This window comes from Aotus nancymaae, unplaced genomic scaffold (assembly GCF_030222135.1).
Source record: "Aotus nancymaae isolate 86718 unplaced genomic scaffold, 86718_ANA_hifiasm-v0.15.2.pri h1tg000064l_0, whole genome shotgun sequence".
NCBI classification, from domain to species: Eukaryota; Metazoa; Chordata; class Mammalia; order Primates; family Aotidae; genus Aotus; species Aotus nancymaae.
The window spans coordinates 13309104-13331561 of NW_026988478.1; the positions used below are offsets into that span (position 1 = coordinate 13309104).

The 22458-nt window shown below is 40.5% G+C and overlaps 1 protein-coding gene across 1 annotated transcript in view; it reads left to right on the forward strand.

Annotated features, from left to right (window-relative positions):
• Window positions 1-22458, forward strand: part of PRDM6 (PR/SET domain 6) — a 118805-nt gene that overhangs the window by 86764 nt on the left and 9583 nt on the right. The window contains exons 6-7 of the mRNA XM_012448332.2: window positions 9719-10061; window positions 19123-19299. Coding sequence (XP_012303755.2) covers window positions 9719-10061; window positions 19123-19299 — 520 coding nt within the window. The remainder of the gene's footprint in view (window positions 1-9718; window positions 10062-19122; window positions 19300-22458) is intronic.

Genomic DNA, 22458 nt, shown 5'->3' on the forward strand with positions numbered 1-22458 from the left:
CTGTGCACAGAAAGGTGTCAGCATCAGTCAGCCTGATCTACTAACATGGACTTGTCTGTATGTTGGAACCTTGTCATAACCTCATCGTCTAGAGTGTTTGATCCAAAAGGATTCTGGAAATCTCACAAGGTCCTCTGTTTCTTCTTTTAATACAACCTGCTACAGACTCTGAAGGTGTTGTTGTGGTATGTGTGTTGAGGAATGTCTGAAAGTAAACATATCAAGGCCAAATATTCATTCATTCATTGTTCAGTTGTGTAAGGAACACCTACCATACTTGGTGATACAAATACAGCAGTGAACAAAATGGACAAGAATTCCTGCCCTCATTGAGCTTACATTCTAGTGGAGAGAGACAGATTATCAACATATATATAAGTGAATAAATATTTGGTCAGATGGTGATAAATGTTGTGGGCTAATAAAGCAGAAAAGGGGCAAAGGGGTACCAGGAGTTGGGAGTTACAGTTTCAGAGAGTTAACAGGGTAGGATCCACTGGGAAGGTGGCCTTTGGGCAGAGACTTAAGATGATGAAGGAACAAACCATGTGTTAGTAGGCAGAAGACCATTCCTAGGCACCAGACAATTACAAGTCCCAAGATGGGAATGTTCCTGGTGTGTTGGAAAAGCATCACAGAGGTCAGCATGGATGCGGCAGAGTGAGTGAGGTGGAAAGAGGTTAACTTAGATGTGGGTGGGTGCCAGAGCAGGGAAGACCTTGTAGGGCCCTGGAGGCTATTATCAGGATGCTGACTCTGACTCTGTGTGAGCTGGGCAAAGGAGGGTGTTGTAGGGTTTTGAGAAAAAGAATGATTTGACTGAATTTTTTTCAGGATTACTCTGTCTACTGAGTGGAGACTAGACAGTAAGGGCGTGGGAAGAGCAGGGAATCCAGGGGAGAGGACAGCGGTTTGGACTAGCATGGAAGTGGTGGAGGTGGTGAGAAGTAGTTGGATTCTGGATATGTTTTAAAAGTAAATCCAACAGCATTTTCTGACACATTAGATGCACAGTGAGAAAGTGGAGTCAGGGATGACTTTGAGGCTTTTGGCCTGAGGAGCTGGAAGGATGGCATGACCACTTGCTGAGCTCTGAGCCTGAAATGGAAACTGTGGAGTGACCACTTAGGAAATGCATTTCTTATCCTTGACCTGGATCTCTGGAGTGGGAGACTCATATCCACATGGTGCTTCCACCTGATGATGCTGTCACATGAACGGGAGGGATGAGGGATTGGAGTAGAGCATTTTTGGGTCTGTGTGCCATTCAAGGCCACCTGACAATGGATGTCTAAGAGCATACCACCTGGCCTTCAGATTCAGTATGACAGTGCCAAAAATGTACTTTCTGGGAAAAAAACCCCCACCAGTTTGCTTTTTTCACTTCTTCTTTCTGCTAGAGTCTACCCTGAACGAAGCGTTCTTGGTATTAATGATTAGAGTACTGAATAAACTCTACCAGGATATATGATATATCATTTAGCACCTGAAATCCTTGAAAGAAAAGTTGCAAAGCTACAACAGCTCGATGTATTGTACACTCAGTAGGAATACTAAGTAGTTCTTTTGGGTTCTATTCAGAGCTGTAAGTAAGGTTGAGGCAAGTTTAAAAGGAATTAAGCCATTGACTAAAGTGCTCAACAGTGACAATCCCCTTTCCCCCAAGGGTATTATAGGAATTTTATTTCAGTTCCTGTCTCAGAGTCATATATCTGTCACGTGATTGGCCACCCAGGAAACCAGCAAAAGGCTTCATCAGATAGTGTGGGGGAGATATATGACTTTGACTACCTCTAAGATGGATTCTCATTCCATGTGATTCACTGGGAGACCTGGTAATGCCATACAATGAGGATTCCTTCTTCTGTGCTAAGAAAATACTCTGTGATTTAAAAGCATAAATGTGCAAAAGGGCACGGACAGATAATTTAACAGATAGCCTTCCATAGTCTTGAGTAATTTAAATCATCTCCACTGGATAAGCAATTCTAAGACAATTTTTATCCCACTGAGCCAGCCACAAAATTAATTAGGTATCTAAAAAGAAGCTTCTTGAGATCAAATACTTTTTCGATAAAATACCTCCACAGAGCCTCTTTATAGTGCTGTGCGCACAGTGAACATGAGTAAATGTGCACTGGATAAATACTGAGAATTTCTGTTGCCATTATTAGAAGGGATTAAATATTTCAGGCAGATTTTTTGTTGTTGTTAATGAAGTTGATACCGGGACCAAGGCATTCAAGGAAAATATGATTTTACTTTGTGAATATTAAGCACTTTCATTTATAAAAATACAACTTTCTTCCCATAGTTCTTTCAACATTGAAAGTACATGTTTCCTATTGAGCGTGTGCGGTGGGTTTGGGTTCAGGACGTGCCCCCTCCGCTGGCGGCCCCAAAGCAGGGCGGCTGTGGGTACACTCACTGCCTGGACAGTCCATTGAAAGCCGCCTTGACTCAGAGAAGACAGCAGTTCACACAGGCATTTAGGTTCTGGAAGCAATTCCTATGTTATTTTCTTTTTTAAAAAGTCATATTATAAATGTAATAGAGCTCCAAAGAGAGCGCCTCCCCATCCACTGTGGGCCTTTCAAAAGAGCCTGAAGGAACGCCTGTGTCGACAGATCGCATCCGCAAGAAGGAATGAGGTTCCCCAAAGCTTCCAGTGGGGGATTAGCTCCTGCAGAGTGTAAAGACCTTAGTGTATTCGTATTCATTTCAGAGGAAATTAAAAAAAATCCTGGGAATAAATGTTAAACAAGTCTTCCTGCTGCTTTTTCTGTCTCGGCCTATGAAGCTGAGGTGGCAGAATGTGAACCTTGATGGCAACAGGGGAGTTGCTGCACCAGAGTAAACCCTGCCTGGAGGAGCCCTGCCTTTTTCTTTTGATTTTAAAGAGCAGAAAATAAAAAGGGGGGCCTCTGCATGGTGCCCCTCACCCCCACCGTTCCACTAACAATAAGAAACTAGGTCAGGGTCAGGAAGGCCCTACTCAAGCCCTTAGCGGTGACCTTTAGAAGATTACAGTGTAGTTCAGTCCACAAGAGCGTCTATGCAGGGCCCTACAGGAAGCATTGTGATGGGTGTAAAAACTAGGTCCTGTCTTAGAGGAGCTCAGTTTAGAAGAGAACACGTAAGCACATAACCATAGTATCAAACACCGTGCAGATGCTGCGTGAGATGGCTGCAGCAGAGAGCTTGAGCTCGCGGCTGTCAGGCTCTGTAAGTCATTCAGCTGGGAGGAGTCAAGGTTCCAAGCCTCTTGTGTACAGTGCAAAGCTGGGGTTGGACTTCTTACTTAAAACCCGGAACCAAAAGGCACTATCTTGTCCCTGAATGGGGAATAGAAAAATGCTGCTCTCAAGCCAGTAAGCTAAGGAACTGTTCATCTTGGGGCATTAGTAAAAACAAAGTCACACTCTAGAAACTAGCTCTAGCTATGGGATATTATGAGGCTTGATTTTGCACTACTTGCCAGCTATGGAAACCTTGAGCCAAGAAACTAACATAAAAATTGGTCTAGAGCTGTTGAAACCTGTAGGTTCATGGAAGAAGAAAGAAGTCACTCCCCAGGGATGCTTCTGAATCTTTCACAAGACTCCAACAAGAAGGCAGCACCCACTAAAAAGGTGTTCACGAGAGAAATGACAAAGGTCTCAGGGAAAGTCACTGTCATGAGAGATTTGACTTTTTGCCTGCTGTAGGATATTGTGATGTGCTGCTTCAAGCCCAGTTTTGCTACTGGATGGAGGTGCTCATTCCCACTGTTTGTGGGAATGTAGGGGACTGACATCTCGGATGAGTTTGTTTCCAGGAATTACCTTTAGCCCTCTTGAACCACCTCACCCTTGGTCATACTTCCTCCCATGGTAGCCCATGAGCAATGACTGGTCAATGCGGGGTGTATAAAGGACTGGTTCCCTTGCCTCAAATCAGGACAACCCTAAAGGACATTCATTCCATCCAGCTCCAGAGCTGTTAAACTCCTCCCTCAGCTCAGTGCTGCCCGCCTCACTTCCCAACAGGTGTTGATCCTGAGAGCAATCCCCAAACCCCAAATCCCCATTTCAGAGTCTGTTTCCTGGGAGACCTGATTTAAGACAGGTACTCCCAGATTTCTATTTTCAATCCAGACCTCTTTACTGAGCCCCAGACTCCTCTCCAGCTGTCTTGGCAACAACATCTTCACTTTCCTGTCTCACACGCATCTCCAACTAAACCTGCATAAAACTAAACCCACTCTATTCACTCCCACTAATTGCCTCTCCCATCTTTCAGCAGTTCTCACTCCCAATCATCTAATTGCTCTGTCGAGTAACCTTGACATCTCACTCTTGCTCACAACTTCTTTTCAATCAGCCACCAAGTCCTGTTGATTGCATATTCCTAATGCATTTCTTCACTTCATTTCTGCTGCCACCTGACTAGTGTCAGCATCCACTCTGGCTTGGACTCCTGCAGTAGCCTCCTGCATGACTTCATGCTTTCTCTCTTTAGTTCATGGTGGCCAGAGGGAAGTTTCATCCATTCGCTTATTTCATTGTTTTGGTTTACTCATTAATAGGTAGCTCTGTCCCATAGATCAAAATGCAGAAAGTACTGCGGACATATATATAAGTGTCCTTCCAAGATGCCATCGGTAATGTCGGCAGGTTCTCAGGTATTCTTTCAGGGATAATTTTTGCCCATTCCAGCATCTAATCATATTTTCCCTTTTATTCTTTGGCTGTCATTCTCCCACATGTATACATTGTTCTGTATTTTGTTTCTTTATTTACTGATACAGAGTAATGATGCCTTTAAAGCATAAATCTGACCAGGTGCGGTGGCTCACACCTGAATCACAGCACTTTGGGAGGCTGAGGGGGGCGGATCACAAGATCAGGAGTTTGAGACCAGCCTGGCCAACATAGTGAAACCCCATCTCTTCCAAAAATACAAAAATTAGAAGGGCATGGTGGCGCACGCCTGTAGTCCTAGCTACTCAGGAGGCTGAGGCAGGAGAATCGCTTGAACTTGGGAACCAGAGATTACAGTAACCCAAGATCACCCCACTGCACTCCAGCCTGAGTGACAGAGTGAGACTTCATCTCAAAAAAAAAAAAAAAAAAAAAAGCATAAATCTGATCATCTGACACCCAAGCTTAAAATCTTTTTTTGGCTTGCCATTGCTCTTTGCCTATGGGTCATATAGAGTGTCCAGAAATATTTCTGTGGTTCATAAAGTATTTTACAATATTAGATTCCAAACATCTCTAGACTAGCTATGCCCTGTTCAGGATGTTACCGACCCCACCATCCTCTGTTGTGTTAACCTGCCTCCCATCACCCCATCACATATTTCCGTGGCCTGTCCAGCTCCCACAGGCATTGGTGATTGGGTTGCCTTCCTCTCCAGCCTCAGCTGCAGCCCGTCTCCCCTTCTTTCTCCGGCCACATTGATTTTTTTTCCATTCCTTTAGTGCCCTGAGCTCCTTCCTACCTCAGCATGGCACAAAACTCTGGCAAAGCTGCCAATGTTCCATCTTCTTGCATTGCCTTTTCCTCCCTTTGCACTCGTATGATGCCTGTGTACGCCTCAGGACTCAGATTTGCTCATACCCCAAGTTCAGCCATCCCTGATTTATCATTTCCTGACATCCTTTCTTTTCTCTAACAGCACTTAACCACACTTGTCATAACTGTATTTTGTCAATTCTAAAATGTATGGGTTTTCTTTTTATATTTTAATCTTTCTGAAACTGGCAGGTGTCTTGCAATTAATGGTGACTTACAATTATAATGGTGAAATTAATGGAATATTAGATTTGATGAAACTGAGTAAATATTTATCTGTAGAAACATCAGCTTAGTATCTGTCTTTCCCACTAGAGTTTATGTGCTAGAGGGCAGGGACTATGGCTTTCTTGGTCCCCCTGTATCCATGGTGCCTAGCACAGGGTCAGGCATGTAATAGATGCTCAGCAACTATTTGTGGACTGAATGAATGAATGAGGAAGGGGTAAAGTTGAACTTTGTTTTATGGATCCTGAATTTGCCTCTCTCAATATTTTAACTGTCCAGATTTCATGAGTTCATGTTCTTCACTGTATCCTTCAAGCTTTGGGAGTTTGCCCTCTTCCTCTTAATCTTTGCATTTCCAGACCAAAGAAATTGACTAGCTCAATATTTCTTCATGCAGAAACCACTTCATCTTTTTGATCATTTTAATAAGCCACCTCTGCACCTTTTGCAGTTGTCTGTGTTGTCTTTCTTGTGTTGGGCTGAAATTTCCTGTCCTTTCTCTGAAAATTTCCTGTGTTTAGTTTACACCTTTGATGGCCATAATCAGTGAGGCTGATATTTAGGAAGAATCATCTTCTGTGCCTTCTAAAATGTTCTGCTTTAATTTTTTTTTTTTTTAAGAGACAAGGTCTTGCTTTGTTGCCCGGGCTGGAGTGCAGTGGCGTGATCATATACAATAGAGCATTGTAAACTATCGTCACCCTACTGATCTATCAAACACTAGGTCTTATTTCTCTTACCAAACTGTAAATTTCCACCCATTAATCAATCTCTCTTCATCCCTACTTCCCTGTCACCCACACATTCTTTTGTTTTAATATAAAGGTTATGTGACCTTAACAATTTTTTAGAATTAATCAATTAGGTTACTTTATAGGAGTGTAAGTCAGAATTTAGACTCTATCATCTACACTTCAGTATTATTTGTATTACTTCCCCTCAAAGGCATTTTATTCCTTTTCCTACAGTGAAGTGGCTGGCCAGTGTTTCCCGCTCTCCTGTGTGCTGATGACATCTTCATTCTACAGTTTTCTTACCATGCATTCCTTCCTGTTAGTCTGAAATTGTCTGGCCTGAAAAAGCTTAGTGTTGCCGATAACCTTGTGGGCTTCCCTGTGCTTTGCTTCTTCTGGATTAGCAATGAAATGGCCAAACAAGATGGTTCTACCCTGATCTCTGACAGTGCTGCTGTTTTATGTTTTATTTTTTTAAAAAAGCCAAAACATGGCAAAACATTGCTGCTTGTCTTTCAGTGCCTATTTAAAAAGTAACAATGTGTGTGCCTTAAAATATTAAGTGTAAAAACTATTCACAAATTCTATACTGATTATATACTTTTGCCCCAGAAGTTCAAATATACATATTTGTATATAGAATAAAGACATACATACATACATATGTAGGTATATATAAGTATATGTATAATGTAAGTATATGTAACTTAAGTATATATAACATGATAATACACACAAAACAATGTACTAGCTGTAAAAATATCCTTTAAATTTTGAAACACAGCTATTGAGCAGAGATGCTATGAGTGTATGGTCAGAAGAAAAGAAAATTCTGATTTATAATTCAGAAAGCTAAAACTTGCCACCTAGATGTGTCCTTAACTGAATGTGTGACACTGGGCAAGTTACTGGACCTTCTTGGGACTCAGCTTTCGTCATTTGTAACCGGAGAAGGTAGGATTAGATCAGCGATTCTCAGCCCTGATTTCAGTTTAGAAGCAGTTGCGGAACTTTAAAAAATGCAGATACCCAGGCCCTATAGAGAGATTATAATGTATTTTTAAAGCTTCTCATGTGTGAGTCTAACGTGCAGTAGCTAAGGTTAAGAACTGCCAACTAGACAAGCTTTAGGCGCTTTTTAGGTCTGCAAGTCTCTTGCTTTACTTTTCTTTCCCAAGACAGTATGGGCTATGCAGACAGAGAGAGCCCTGCAGACAGAGCTACTCCTCTCGTTGAATTTGCTTAACACATGTGATTCTACAGAACGTTCTGAGTTGAAGAGTGTTTAGGCAGCACACCTACCCCATTCTGTGCCCACACATGGCATCTCCCTGTCCACTGAAGCACAGAGCTTCATGGCAGTCACAGTCCCCTACCCTTGAGGATGCCTGCATCTTCGTGCCACAGATGCCTGTGTCTTCGTAGCATCCTCAGTGATGGTCTGTGGTGGGGCATGAGAAGTGCTCCCAGGTCATGCGTTTCCTTCCATGGGGCCTTGAACCAGTGGCCATAGTCTGCATTATTTTGTTACTTGCTATCACAATCTTTTGCCAATCATCCTTTTCAACATTTTTGGTCTCTAATTTCATTCTCTTAACCACCCTGTAACTTTAATCTCTCTGAGCCTTGAAATGACCCATAGATATAGTAGTTACTTAAAAAAAAAAAAGAATTTTTAAGACTATTAGGTTCTAATCACTTCTGGACCTATGGAATGACCAGTAGTTTATAAATATTATTAACTTACTATTGTCTTAATAAGAAGAACAACAAATTCTAGATATATTATTAGATTATCCTCCTCCAAACTTCTCGTTCTCTCCCCACTTCCACTGCCACCAGCCCAGTGTAGGGCCGTCTCCCTCACACCCGTCGCTTCTTTTTCTATAATAATAAGAATGGTGGTTGCTGTTCATGGTAGGCTCTATGATAAGTATTTTCGTTGACATGTTTAAACCTCATAGAAGGGGACTTTAAAGATGAGGATGCTAAGGCTCATAGGGCTAAACATCTATTGAGTGTCAACCATAGGTCAAGCTCTTTACTAAATGCTATCTCTGTATTGTCTCATTTAGTCCTTATAATGATTATTTTACATGATACCCAGGACCAAATCATGGATTTAGATGTTCCATACTTGCCCAAGGGTAGTAAATAGTGGAGTTAAAACCTCAGCCACCTCAACCACCACACCAGACTGCTGTTATTCTTAGAAGCATTAGTGCCATTGTCCTCATTTTACAGATGGAGTAACTGCAGCCCAGAGCTATTGAATAGTTTGCCTAAGATCACCAAACTAATAAGAGGCAGAGGCAGGATTTGAACCTGGGTCTTTCTTATTCTAAAGCGTGAGTCACAAGCACCACACTCGGTTGCCTCCTTCTCTTTCCTTATTCACTTGCATCCCATCTGTAAATCAGGTCTCTCTCAATCCCTTCCTGAACGCTAATTCTATTTTTCTTGCTATTCCTCAGCTCGGAAATGGTCTGTGTCTATTTCTTAGGTCTGAAGTCTCTTATTTATTTATTTGGACTTTTAAGGCCCTCTAAAGTCTCCTTTTGATCCCCAATCCTTGTTTCTAGAGTGCCCAGATCCCTCGCCCTGCTCGGTCAGCCATCTCCTTACTATCCCACCTGCATGCTAGACTTCTCCTGCCTCCAGGTGTCTTTCATCTTGTTCCCTTCATCTCTTCAAATAGCTTTTCCTGGATACCTAACCTGTGCTGCCAATCCTGTGATACCTATTCCGTGCTGGAGGAAAGCCTGAAGTTCTCCAGGAGTCAAGCTGAATCCACTTTCTCTGCGCTGCTCCGGGCTACCCTCTTTGGGCAGCATCCCCTGCTCACTCCCTCTCCCTTGCTGTGCCTCCCATCTGAACTCCTTCCAGGAATAGGTGCAGTGTGGGGCCTCATTATGGACTCCTGTAGGTCTCAAGTCATAAGTGAACTCCATGAGGGCAAAGACCATGCAAGACAATCCTGAGCATATAGTAGTTGCTTAATAAATAGGAATTGGATGAGTTATTAACTTGCGATAATAGTTTTTTCCCCTCAAATCAGATTTTTATTATGTTAATTGTGAGTCCAGCAACACAAATTTTTGAAATGTCAATTTATTTGATTTTTTGAAAGTATGTGTTATTGTGCTTATTTTAAAGGCTAGTAAAACTGATCTTCTAAACTATTGCTATTCTCCTAGTAAATGTCCCTTCAACGGTGATGGAAGCCATGTGCAGACAAGATGCCCTGCAGCCCTTCAACAAGAGCAGCAAACTCGCCCCTGCCACCCAGCAGCGCTCCGTTGTTTTCCCCCAGACTCCATGCAGCAGGAACTTCTCTCTCCTGGATAAGTCTGGGCCCATTGAATCAGGATTTAATCAAATCAACGTGAAAAACCAGCGAGTCCTTGCAAGTCCAACTTCCACAAGCCAGCTCCACTCGGAGTTCAGTGACTGGCATCTTTGGAAATGTGGGCAGTGCTTTAAGACTTTCACCCAGCGGATCCTCTTACAGATGCACGTGTGCACGCAGAACCCTGACAGGTAACCCTGACTCTCACTGCTGACAGTGTGTTTGCTTAGTGAAACCCACTGCTTGCCTTCCTGCCAACTTCTGAGTGCTTCCACAGGGGAAGCCCTGTGATAAGCGGTGCCTGCATTCTGGAAGGTCAGAGAGAAATGTGAGACCACTGCTTGACTTTCTTGCATGTGAGGGCTGCACAGACAGGTTGGTGGCTGCAGAGGGGAATCTGCACTTGCCTTCCAAACAGTTCTGTCCAAGCCTAAAAGGGAGAGAAATAGAAGGAATGTTTATGAATATCATTGATGGAAAAATGAGGTCAGGATAATTAGAATCCTCTCTGTCTTCCAAAGATAATATAGCTGGCTGCTGTGTTGCTGTCACAGTCATTTCAGGGTTCACCTCCAGTGTGCCGTGGGTATGAACTTAATTAAGTACCAAGAGGTAATGAATTGGAATTTTTTGCTTAGTACTATTTTTCTTCAGAGCATGCAAACCCATAAATCCTGCAAAGCTGTCAAAAGGAAATACCTACTCTGCTAGTGATGTGGAGGAAAACAGATGCCACTTATTCAATAAACTAATATCCACACAGAAGAAAAATGTTGACTAGATACCTCAGAGTCAAAGTTGGTTTGAAAGTTTGTCAATAAAGAATTTTATGGCCATGAACTGAGGATGAAATTTAGCTGAACAAGTGAATTAAAATTTCAGGTGCTCTGACGAGTGGCACAGTAGATATAATGGAACTATTATTTATGAATCAAAACTGGTTTATTCGACAGTTTTGATAGCTGGGAGCGCAAAAGACAAAAATTAAATTAATTCAATAAGAAAGGATTGCTTGTTTTTTCTCTCTCCTTCATGTCCTATGAAAACTTGATTAAAACCCAAGTATCTAAGAATAGCATTCCAAATGCACTTTGAATATAAAAGCAGAAGATAATTAATTTTTGAAGCTAGGGTAGGAGACTTGGAAGCAGGACTCTGGATTATTTTCTTAATTTTGCCACTAATTAACTTTAAGCAAGCCACTTGACTCTCCTCACCTGATCATATATACCCGGCTCTTCCCTTCCAGCTCTGTGGGATACACAGTGTGCCTAGAAAACCCAAGCAAAGGCAGGGAGGATGGCGGTGTGGGGGAGAGGAGGTGGATATTTTATAAAATAATAATCATGAGTTACAGGATACATATGCTCATTACACATGCATACATCTTCATTTGTGCCGTTGGAAAAACCACTTGCTTAGCATCAACATTGCTGTAGCTAATTAATGTTGAAACATTAATTAGGGCATTTAAGAAAGCTATGTCTTCACAATCTTTTATTTCCAATAGGGGAGCCCCCTGGTGAGAATATCAACAGACTTCTGCACATCTTAGTACTATTGGTGTAGAGGTGATACAAAAGTTTGAAAATGTTTTCCTCATTTAGAAAAGATTTCTTTTTTCAAAATTTGCTTCCTTGCAAGTATACATAGAACCTCAAGATATATCTTTTCTAAGTTTGCAAAACATTTTAGTAGTCTTTAAAATACAAAAGATGCATTAAAATCTTATTATAAACTTGCTTTTTAAATACAGTGAATTCAGGTGTTTGGATCTATTATTTGCAAAAGTTCATTATAATCATAACAACTGATCATGCCAGGTAAAATAAAATAATAGTTGAAAATTTCTGGATAGTAGAATTTTCAAAGTTTAGCTTTGAGGATGAGATGAGATGAATTTATGCTGAATGCCATAAAGCAATGAAACTATTTCATGGTAAGTAGATACTGAAACGAACTGTTTTGTCTGACCTCAGTTACACTTAGATATGTGTGTGTTATGATGTCTGTCCTGTAAAAGAATAGTGTCATAATTTATAGCATACTTATGTATGGTAACAGAAAAAATAGGTTTAAAACTAGAAAGCTTACATATTCAAAATACATTTCAGTGGGAAATATATTGTTGGGTCTGTAGTGATTCCAAGCTAATTTAGAGTTATTGGTAAAAATCTAGGCGGCATGAGATGCCTGTCTTGTCATAGACTCTGGTAGGCTTATTTGATTCAGATGTCCAAGTGTGGAGTTGCCAGCCTTTCCAGATGAGGTGAAGTAATGAGTGCTTGTTATCTGGGAAGGAGCCAGAGTGGGATTAAATTACTGAAGCAGTGGGTTCCTTCCCTGCACCTTCTTGGTAAAGACTTGAGAGATGACTGGGCACAGTGGCTCACGTGTGTAATCCCAGCATTTTGGGAGGCCGAGGCAGGCAGATCACAAGGTCAGGAGTTCAAGACCAGCCTGGCCAACATAGTGAAACCCTGTCCCTAATAAAAATATAAAAATTAGCTGGGCATGGTGGTGTGTGCCTGTAGTCCCAGCTACTTGGGAGGCTGAGGCAGGAGAATCTCTTGAACCCGGAAGGTGGAGGTGGCAGTGAGCCGAGATTGCGCCACTGCACTCTAGCTTAGGCAACAGAGTGAGACTTTGTCTCAAAAAAAAAAAAAAAGAAAAAAAGAAAAAAGACTTGAGAGGTGTTACCATCAACTTCTTGAATAAGTTAAAATTAAAAATTATTACTTGAAAAAATCAGTTCCTTTTATAAGCAAAGTAATAAAGTACAATGTTTCTTAGTAACAATGAGATGCTTGAATTACATCATCACATGTGAGTTGATTGTTGAAGATCATGGGAAATAGAGGGAGATACTCAGTCACTTGGACTCCCTAGTTTCATTCTATATACATAATTAGTTTTAGTATAAAGGGCTAGAATGGCTCATTTCTGTTCCAGAACCCTGGATGCTCTGTTTGTACCGGAAAGTTTGGAGGTAAAAGATACTCTCCATAATTTCTTAACCACATGGGTGAATGGCTAAATGGAAAAAATACTCAGAACTACAATAGAACATCAAATGTGTTCATGACAGTAGCTGCATTTGGAACCTTTTTATGGTTATTATCCACATGGATTACAACTGCTGAATACAGGTTGAGAATCCCTTATCCAAAATTCTTGGGAACAGAAGAGTTTTTGATTTTGGGTTGTGTTGGATTTGGGATGTTAGCATTATACTTACTGGGTTAGCATGCCAAATCTGAAAATCTGAGATCTGAAATGCACCAATGAGTATTTCCTTTGAGCATCATGTTGCTGCTGATAAAATTTTGGATTTTGGAGCATTTTGGATTTTGGATTTTCAGATTTGGGATGCTCAACCTATATACATATATTCTTTAGTGATTGATTCCATAGATCAGCTGGCTTTTAGTCTTTAGCGGTATACACCCATTCAGCCATTTACAGTGAAAAGGCTGAATAGTTAGAAAGCATTTTCCCTTGTTTGAAAAACTCAAAAGCTTTTATTTTGATAGAAAAATCTTGCTAGAACCAGGGACAAGAAAGGCAAGAAAGGGAGACAAAGGAGATAAAGTCAGAAGGTAAAATAGGTTAGAGTTTCAAACAAGTCCAAATTTGAAACAGGCCCTTGAATCTGAGGTCTAAATGATTTTTCACTCAGTGGACTATTTGGCTGTGAAACCCCAGATATTTGAACCTCCATCCAAGAGACTTTGTGTGTCTATATTCATGAGATTTTTCATGTGAGGTATCATCAAAAAGTCTATGCCTTGATATAAAGGGAAGAAATCTATGTATGCTCAGGGATCCCAGACTCATCATTTTTCACCACTGGGTTATTCACATTCAACACAGAAAAAAAAAATCGGTCTGACCTGGCAAAGTAGAAATCAATACTAAAGATAAAAACACACCCCATGAAGGTCCAGGAGCCACAGAATTATTATTTCTTGATTTTGTTCTGTTAATATTATACAAAACTGAAAATCTCTTCCTCCTTTTTTCCCAGGTTATTGACTTTTTCTTTTCCTGAATAAATTCAAAGAGAAGAAGCTATTGAGATCTAGATCAACCAAAATTTTGTTCAGGGACTTTATAAACATTTGGGTTTTGCATCAGCTTATTGCCTAGACTAAAGCAACTTTTCTTGCTTTTGCTCAAACCAGGAGTTATAAATCCCTTTTCTCTTCTGGCTTTTTTCTACAGAAACTCTCAACACTCCCACTGGGGCAGTAAAGTGGTGGGGGGTATGCTCCAGAAAGGGGTAAGCAAAGCCTTCCATCACAGTGGATTGTTTTCTGACAAATATGTTCTCTTTTATTTTCTGCAGAAAGTGTGTTTATAATGCTGATTTTTATTTTGCATCCCTTTTATTTTCCTTTCTCCTTTTTGACTGTGCCACACAGAGCAAGTCTGCCTTCAGCTTCCTGGGCACACCGTCACCTGTTTACGTTTGTATTTTAAGCATCATTATTTGTAAGAAATGTGGTGGAACCAGAGGGTAGAATGACATTAGCAGGGGCTCTCTGGTAGGAGGGGCCTGGAGAGAATTCATCTTCATAATAGTTGCTTAGAATGTATCAGTGTTCTGTGTCCCAGTTTTTCCCCATGCCCCAAGTGTGAAGGTTATCTCCTTTCTAGCTTTGATGTTCTTCAGGCTCTTTGGTCTTGCACTTCTGTCACCGTCCTGAAATATTTTTCTCCTTACGTAGAACTAAGTTCTTTTCTCACTCCACACAGCCATCAGTGACCTAAGTAATCTCCCTTTGAAGTCTTGGGAGATTTGCACTTGGGCTGGCTGATGTTGAGCAAAGAGAGAATGTGGCCCCAACTGAACACGTTTTGTCCTGGAGGCCATGGAAGAAAAATCAAAGCAGGATTAATAATTTTAAGCCAAACCATACTTAATTTTGTTAAATGTTTCATCCTTTTCCCATGTGTACACCAAACCAATTACAGATTCAAAGCAAATGAATTGCACATTTTACTGGAGTTATCTTTGGCAAAAGAGCTACCAGTGACCAGGAGTGCCAGGGGATGTACAAGATTGTCTCTCTGCCTTCTTTCTGCTTAAACATTTACCAGCATTGATATATGCCAACTACCCAAATCTACCCAGGTGGTTTCTGTTCTTCAGTTATTTCTTTCTTATATAAGGAGCACCTTTCTGTTTTTTCATCAAGCTGGATATATATGTGTCGGAACTAGCCATATAGAGCTATTTACATTTAAATTAATCCAAATTAAGTAAAATAGCACTTCAGTTTCTCAGGTGCACTCACCACACATCAAGTGTGCAGCAGTTGCATGTGGCTTGTGTCTCCAGTATTGGTTAGCTCAGATACAGAACAGCTCCATCATTAGACAATATAACTAAAGATCTTAAGTGGTAAAAAAAAAAGCCATAAGGTACTTGTGGTCATGAGATGCTATCCCTTTGTGAGACATGCTCACTGCCTTTGCTTTGAGAAGAATGAAATGCTTTAGAGAGAATAAAGTGCTTTAAAAAGGAGATTTCGGGGCTGGGCACAGTGGCTTACACCTGTAATCCCAGCACTTTGGGAGGCCAAGTCAGGTGTATAACTTGAGCCCAGGAGTTTGAGACCAGCCTGGGCAACCTGGTGAAACCCCATCTCTACAAAAAATATAAAAATTAGCTGGGTATGATGGCACATGCCTGTAGTCTCAGTTACTCAGGAGGCTGAGCGGTAGAAGGATCGCTTGAGCCCAAGAGTTTGAGGCTGCAGTGAGCCAAAATCACAGTAGCGTATTCCAGCCTGGGTGACAGAGTGAGGACCCTGTCTCAAAAAATAAAAAGAATAAAAATAAAGAAGATTCCCATTTAGTTGTGCAATGTCATGAGATCCCGGAAATAGTAAAGCTAAACCCAGCACTCATGGATGTCAGTTCTTACGAGTGTCTCTGAGTATGACCCATCAAGGGAGGCAGAACTTCAGAACTGATTATATCCAAAAGTTTAATAATAAATTAACTCTTACCTTTTGGCCAGACATTGGAAAATTAATGGGAATGTTGGTTGTCAGAATAAAAAGCTGAGTAATGACAACTAATTCTGTGCCCCAAAGGTCCTTTGGCTGTAAATTAAGAGATGTGGAGTTAGGATGTGCTAATTGAAATGTGCAAACATAGTTTTAACTCCTGTGGCCAGTTGTCCCAAAAGAAGTTTGATGCCTGAGATTCCAAAGTGATGATAATGTTTTCTAAACTCTGCTGTTGGGCCTAAAAATTTAATTTTTGAATGTACTCCTGTGTCCTTAGGAAACCCTAGGGACATAATCGATTTTAAAATTACTTTTTGATCATTTGCTTTTATTCATATTTTTAAGGAAATATTGAAAATACAAGAAAAGACGGTTTAAAGGAATCTTGTCTACTTACAGTATAACTTCTGTAATTTCTATAGGCTAACTTCCTACAGATTTCTAGGCTGAAAAAGGCACTGCTATTATAGTGGCAGGTGAGGAACATGCTTCGGTTCTAAATTCTATACAAAATCAGCCTTGGTAAAGGTGAATGTGACCAGGTAGTCTAAAATCTTATTTTTCAATGTACCTAACAATGAAGGAATATTGCTTTGCCTTTTGAGATTAACCAAAACAAAGTTTGGTCCTATATTTTGATACTAGATTTTCTTATTCTGAATTCTCAACTTTTTACCAATGTGTTTAAATTTTCCATATTCTAATGAGCATATATACACACATACAACCACAGAAAGCTCCATGTATAGGGAGCTAGCATGTAGATGTGATGGAGAATAGAGATCATATTGGTGTTGCTGTATTGTGGGAGGCAAGAAATCTGTATTGTACAGATTTCTTGGGTGATGCACATTTGTCAATTACCTGAAAGCAAGAACAAGCATGAACTGATGCAAGAGATCAGCATCTTCAGTCCATTCCCCTTACCAGGTAGATGAGAAAACAGGTCAGGAAAGTTGAATGCTTGTCCAAATGCCACAGCTGAACAGAGTCAGGGGCCCTATCTCTACTGTTGTAGGCCCTTCCATTCATTCAAATAGAATTCTGCAAAGTTTTAAAAACTGTGCCGTATAGGTCACTGCATCCCTAGCACATGCCTCTCAGGCTGGTGCTCCAGGCAAAGGTGATGTTTTAGAATCTGATTTGCCTTCCATTGGTGTTACTTTGATATAAGAATTCAACATGAGCCTCTCTGTGGTCATTTCTGCTCTCCTGTGTGTAAATCTTTGCCACCATGAACTATTAACATAAAAAGGATGGATTGACTTCTGACTGTGAGAAATAAATCACCCCAACTTTTGACAGCAGAGTTAGAAAAAAAAGAAAAGATTAATTGGTTTTATTTAGTGGCTTATTGTTTATTGTGATAGCTATTAAAAATAGATAACCAGAGGCTAATAAATGTTAATGGTCCCTTCACTATCAGAAAAATCAATTGTCAGTGGATATAGCATATATTAATATATTATTTTGTTTATAATCTTCAATAACATTAAAAAAAATCCAACCTTGAGAGAATTATTTTTACAGGAACCCTTTAAGGTTAATGTTTACCACAAAGAACAGATTTGGCAGGAGGACATTTTCATCTACATATAATTTTAATGGCTTTCAAAGGATTATTTTATAATTGTCATAAAATGCATGTATAATTTGTCAAGATTGATAAACTCCTTACCAAAGACTTTTATATATTTCTTTGAAACTTGTTTGAGAGCAGGTAGATAGATTTCTAAATGTAAGTAATTAAAATTGTATAGTATTGAGTTATTGACCAATCCTGGGCTATTAATCAAGCTAAAAAATTCTACAATCAGGGCTCAGTGTGCTGAAGCCTGGTGAAATAATAGTATTTGTGTTCAGTGAGGCAAGTAGCCACAATTAAGCAGTTCACTTGACAAATGAGAGGGTACACTTTATTTTGCACTTAATTGAATTGTTGTACATGCTCGGTCACCATTGTCTCCTGGCCCTTCATTTTGGTTTCTGATCATTGGAGCTTATGCATTTGTTAAAGTTTGAGCAATTAAGTCTGCTTTCACCATTGGTGTCTAAATGCAGCCAGAAATGTCTGGCCCACAAGCCAGGGCTTAGTGAATGCTGTTAATATCCCTCACGACAGATTATTAATTATCCTAACAAAAATTTTGATAAACAAATTAGAACCCTGTCAAGAAATGATATGAAATAGCTTCGAATAGGGAAAACTCCCTGGGTTTTATATCACTCATCAGATTCTGCTTAAGTAAGCAGAAGCACCGTAGAGAAGACAGAATTTTAATCTATTTTATGAAAACCAAAAATTGATTTACTTCTCATGAGCTGGGAAGAATGTGCTCTGATAATCTTGCTAATTATCAGGTATTTGTCACCACTTCCTTCCATTTGCTTTTGCATCAGAGTCATCCTTCCTCAAGCATAGTGACATCCCATCATTTCTGTGCTGCTATAAATCATGCCTTGCTGCCAGATTAAACTAGGGAGGTGATGTTCAAGAGAAAGATCTGATGGGTAAATATTTGGAGGGGGAAATAGTAGGTAGAAGTCAGGATTTCTTTGACAAGAGACACATCTGTGCAAAACCAGTGATTATGCTATAAGTCCACCACAGTTTAATATCTGTTAAAACACACATGTAACTTGCTGACTTGCCTGCGTGTTTACCTGGTACTGAGGATAAGGTCCAAACATCTTAGAATGACCTTAGTATCAAGAGCTTATGTCCTGGGAGGACAGTTTATTCTCAGTTTTCTGAACTGACAGAGGTAACAGCAACTGCTTTCTCTGTCCCAGAGGATTATCGTAAAGATTAAACTGGATAACTGATTTTAAAGCACAATGAAAAGATTAAAATGCCATGGAAGCATAAGAGACAATTATATATTTTCTCTTGTAACATTCTGCTTAATGAAGTCTGTACTTTCACTCCTTACAAAAGTACCCTAACATTTGCCTAAGGGAAGATAAAAATAAGAAAGCAGGGGTTTCCAAAATGGTATGATTAGTACCGGAAAGGGATATTCATTTGGGAATTGATGTGTCTCTGCAGCTCTGTGAATTTTGTTCCTGTGGCAACAAGTAAAGTAGTGGGAATCCAGTGGCCAAAGCTCTATGCTATGTCTTAGAAACTGAGAAAATGTCACCAAGAAGTTTTGGCCCCTTGTCATATGATTCTGACTTCCACTGAGCAATGCAGAGAATAATGACCAGGCAGTCTGTTTATTTGTTTCAGACCCTACCAATGCGGCCACTGCTCCCAGTCCTTTTCCCAACCTTCAGAGCTGAGGAACCACGTGGTCACTCACTCTAGTGACCGGCCTTTCAAGTGCGGCTACTGTGGTCGTGCCTTTGCTGGGGCCACCACCCTCAACAACCACATCCGAACCCACACTGGAGAAAAGCCCTTCAAGTAAGTAGCAGCTAGCCATCCACCCTCTCTTTCTCTTAGCCTTTCCCAAGAGCCAGCAGATGCATCAGCATAGTGCTGCCTGGCTTAGCCAGCTGGCAAAGGCTACTTGGAAGGCCGATGTCCAGGCTGTAAACAAATTTCCTTGTGTAGTGGCTGACATTTGAAAAATGAAGTAAGGAAACCTATACACTGGTCCTCACTCAAGTTTCCAACCTTGGTCTTGAGATGAATCTTCTGGGTCTGTTTTCTTATCATTAAAATGAGGAGGTAGGAGTAAATAATTTGAATATTTGTTCAGTCTCTGATGATCTGTGTTTCTGGAATTTTATCTAAGAACCACATAGAGCTCCTGTAGCCATCGGCAAGCCTTATGATCATCAGAAAGGTGATCACAAGTTTAGAACATCAGAATAATCCCTTCCTGGAGAGCTTGAACCCTTCAGGATTCTGATGAAATATATCCTCTTCTTTCCTATATGTTAGAGTTTGAACCTATTATAGCAGCCAACTTGTGAGTTTTTTTTTTTTTTTTTTTATTGCATTTTAGGTTTTGGGGTACATGTGAAAAACATGCAAGGTTGTTGCTTAGGTGCATACGTGGCAGTGTGATTTGCTGCCTTCCTCCCCTTCACCCATATCTGGCATTTCTCCCCATGCTATCCCTCCCCAATTCCCCACCCCCCCGCTGTCCCCCCCACTCCCCCACAACAGACCCCCATGTATAGTGCTCCCCTCCCTGTGTCCATGTGTTCTCCTTGTTCAACACCCGCCTATGAGTGAGAACATGTGGTGTTTGATTTTGTGTTCTTGTGTCAGTTTGCTGAGAATGATGGTTTCCAGGTTCATCCATGTCCCTACAAAGGACGCGAACTCCTCGTTTTTAATGGCTGCATAATATTCCATGGTGTATATGTGCCACATTTTTCCTGTCCAGTCTATCATCGATGGGCATTTGGGTTGGTTCCAGGTCTTTGCTATTGTAAACTGTGCTGCAATGAACATTCGTGTGCATGTGTCCTTATAGTAGAACGATTTATAATCCTTTGGATATATGCCCAGTAATGGGATTGCTGGGTCAAATGGAATTTCTATTTCTAGGTCCTTGAGGAATCGCCACACTGTTTTCCACAATGGTTGAACTAATTTACACTCCCACCAACAGTGTAAAAGTGTTCCTATTTCTCCACATCCTCTCCAGCATCTGTTGTCTCCAGATTTTTTAATGATTGCCATTCTAACTGGTGTGAGATGGTATCTCAATGTAGTTTTGATTTGCATTTCTCTAATGGCCAGTGATGATGAGCATTTTTTCATATGCTTGTTGGCCTCATGTATGTCTTCTTTTGTAAAGTATCTGTTCATGTCCTTCGCCCACTTTTGAATGGGCTTGTTTGTTTTTTTCTTGTAAATCTTTTTTAGCTCGTTGTAAATTCTGGATATCAGCCCTTTGTCAGATGGGTAGGCTACAAAAATTTTTTCCCATTCTGTTGGTTGCCGATTCACTCTATTGACTGTTTCTTTTGCTGTGCAGAAGCTGTGGAGTTTGATTAGGTCCCATTTGTCTATTTTGGCTTTTGTTGCCAATGCTTTTGGTGTTTTGGTCATGAAGTCCTTGCCTACGCCTATGTCCTGAATGGTTTTGCCTAGGTTTCCTTCTAGTGTTTTTATGGTGTTAGGTCTTATGTTTAAGTCCTTAATCCATCTGGAGTCAATTTTAGTGTAAGGTGTCAGGAAGGGGTCCATTTTCTGCTTTCTGCATATGGCTAGCCAGTTTTCCCAACACCACTTATTGAACAGGGAATCCTTTCCCCATTGCTTGTTTTTATCAGGTTTGTCAAAGATCAGGTGGTTGTAGATATGTTGTGTTGCCTCCGATGCCTCTGTTCTGTTCCATTGGTCTATATCTCTGTTTTGGTACCAGTACCATGCTGTTTTGATTACTGTAGCCTTGTAGTAGAGTTTGATGTCTGGTAGTGTGATGCCTCCTGCTTTGTTCTTTTTGCTTAGAATTGACTTGGCTATGCGGGCTCTCTTTTGGTTCCATATGAAGTTTAAGGTGGTTTTTTCCAGTTCTGTGAAGAAGGTCATTGGTAGCTTGATGGGGATAGCATTGAATCTGTATATTACTTTGGGCAGTATGGCCATTTTCACGATATTAATTCTTCCTAACCATGAACATGGAATGTTTCTCCATCTGTTTGTGTCCTCTCTTATTTCGTTGAGCAGTGATTTGTAGTTCTCCTTGAAGAGGTCCTTTACATTCCTTGTTAGTTGTATTCCTAGGTATTTTATTCTCTTTGTAGCGATTGTGAATGGCAGTTCGTTCTTGATTTGGCTCTCTTTAAGTCTGTTATTGGTGTATAGGAACGCTTGTGATTTTTGCACATTGATTTTGTATCCTGAGACTTTGCTGAAGTTGCTTATCAGTTTCAGGAGCTTTTGGGCTGTGATGAGGGGGTCTTCTAGATATACAATCATGTCGTCTGCAAATAGAGACAATTTGACTTCCTCCTTTCCTAATTGAATACCCTTTATTTCTTTTTCTTGCCTGATTGCTCTGGCTAGAACTTCCAGTACTATATTGAATAGGAGTGGTGAGAGAGGGCATCCTTGTCTAGTGCCAGATTTCAAAGGGAATGCTTCCAGTTTTTGCCCGTTCAGTATGATATTGGCTGTCGGTTTGTCATAAATAGCTTTTATTATTTTGAGATACGTTCCATCGATACCTAGTTTATTGAGGGTTTTTAGCATAAAGGGCTGTTGAATTTTGTCGAAGGCCTTCTCTGCATCAATTGAGATAATCATGTGGTTTTTGTCTTTGGTTCTGTTTATGTGGTGAATTACATTTATAGACTTGCGTATATTGAACCAGCCTTGCATCCCCGGGATGAATCCTACTTGATCATGGTGGATAAGCTTTTTGATGTGCTGTTGTAATCGGCTTGCCATTATTTTATTGAAGATTTTTGCATCTATGTTCATCATGGATATTGGCCTGTAGTTTTCTTTTCTTGTTGAGTCTCTGCCAGGTTTTGGTATTAGGATGATGTTGGTCTCATAAAATGATTTGGGAAGGATTCCCTCTTTTTGGATTATTTGGAATAGTTTCAGTAGGAATGGTATCAGTTCCTCTTTGTATGTCTGGTAGAATTCGGCTGT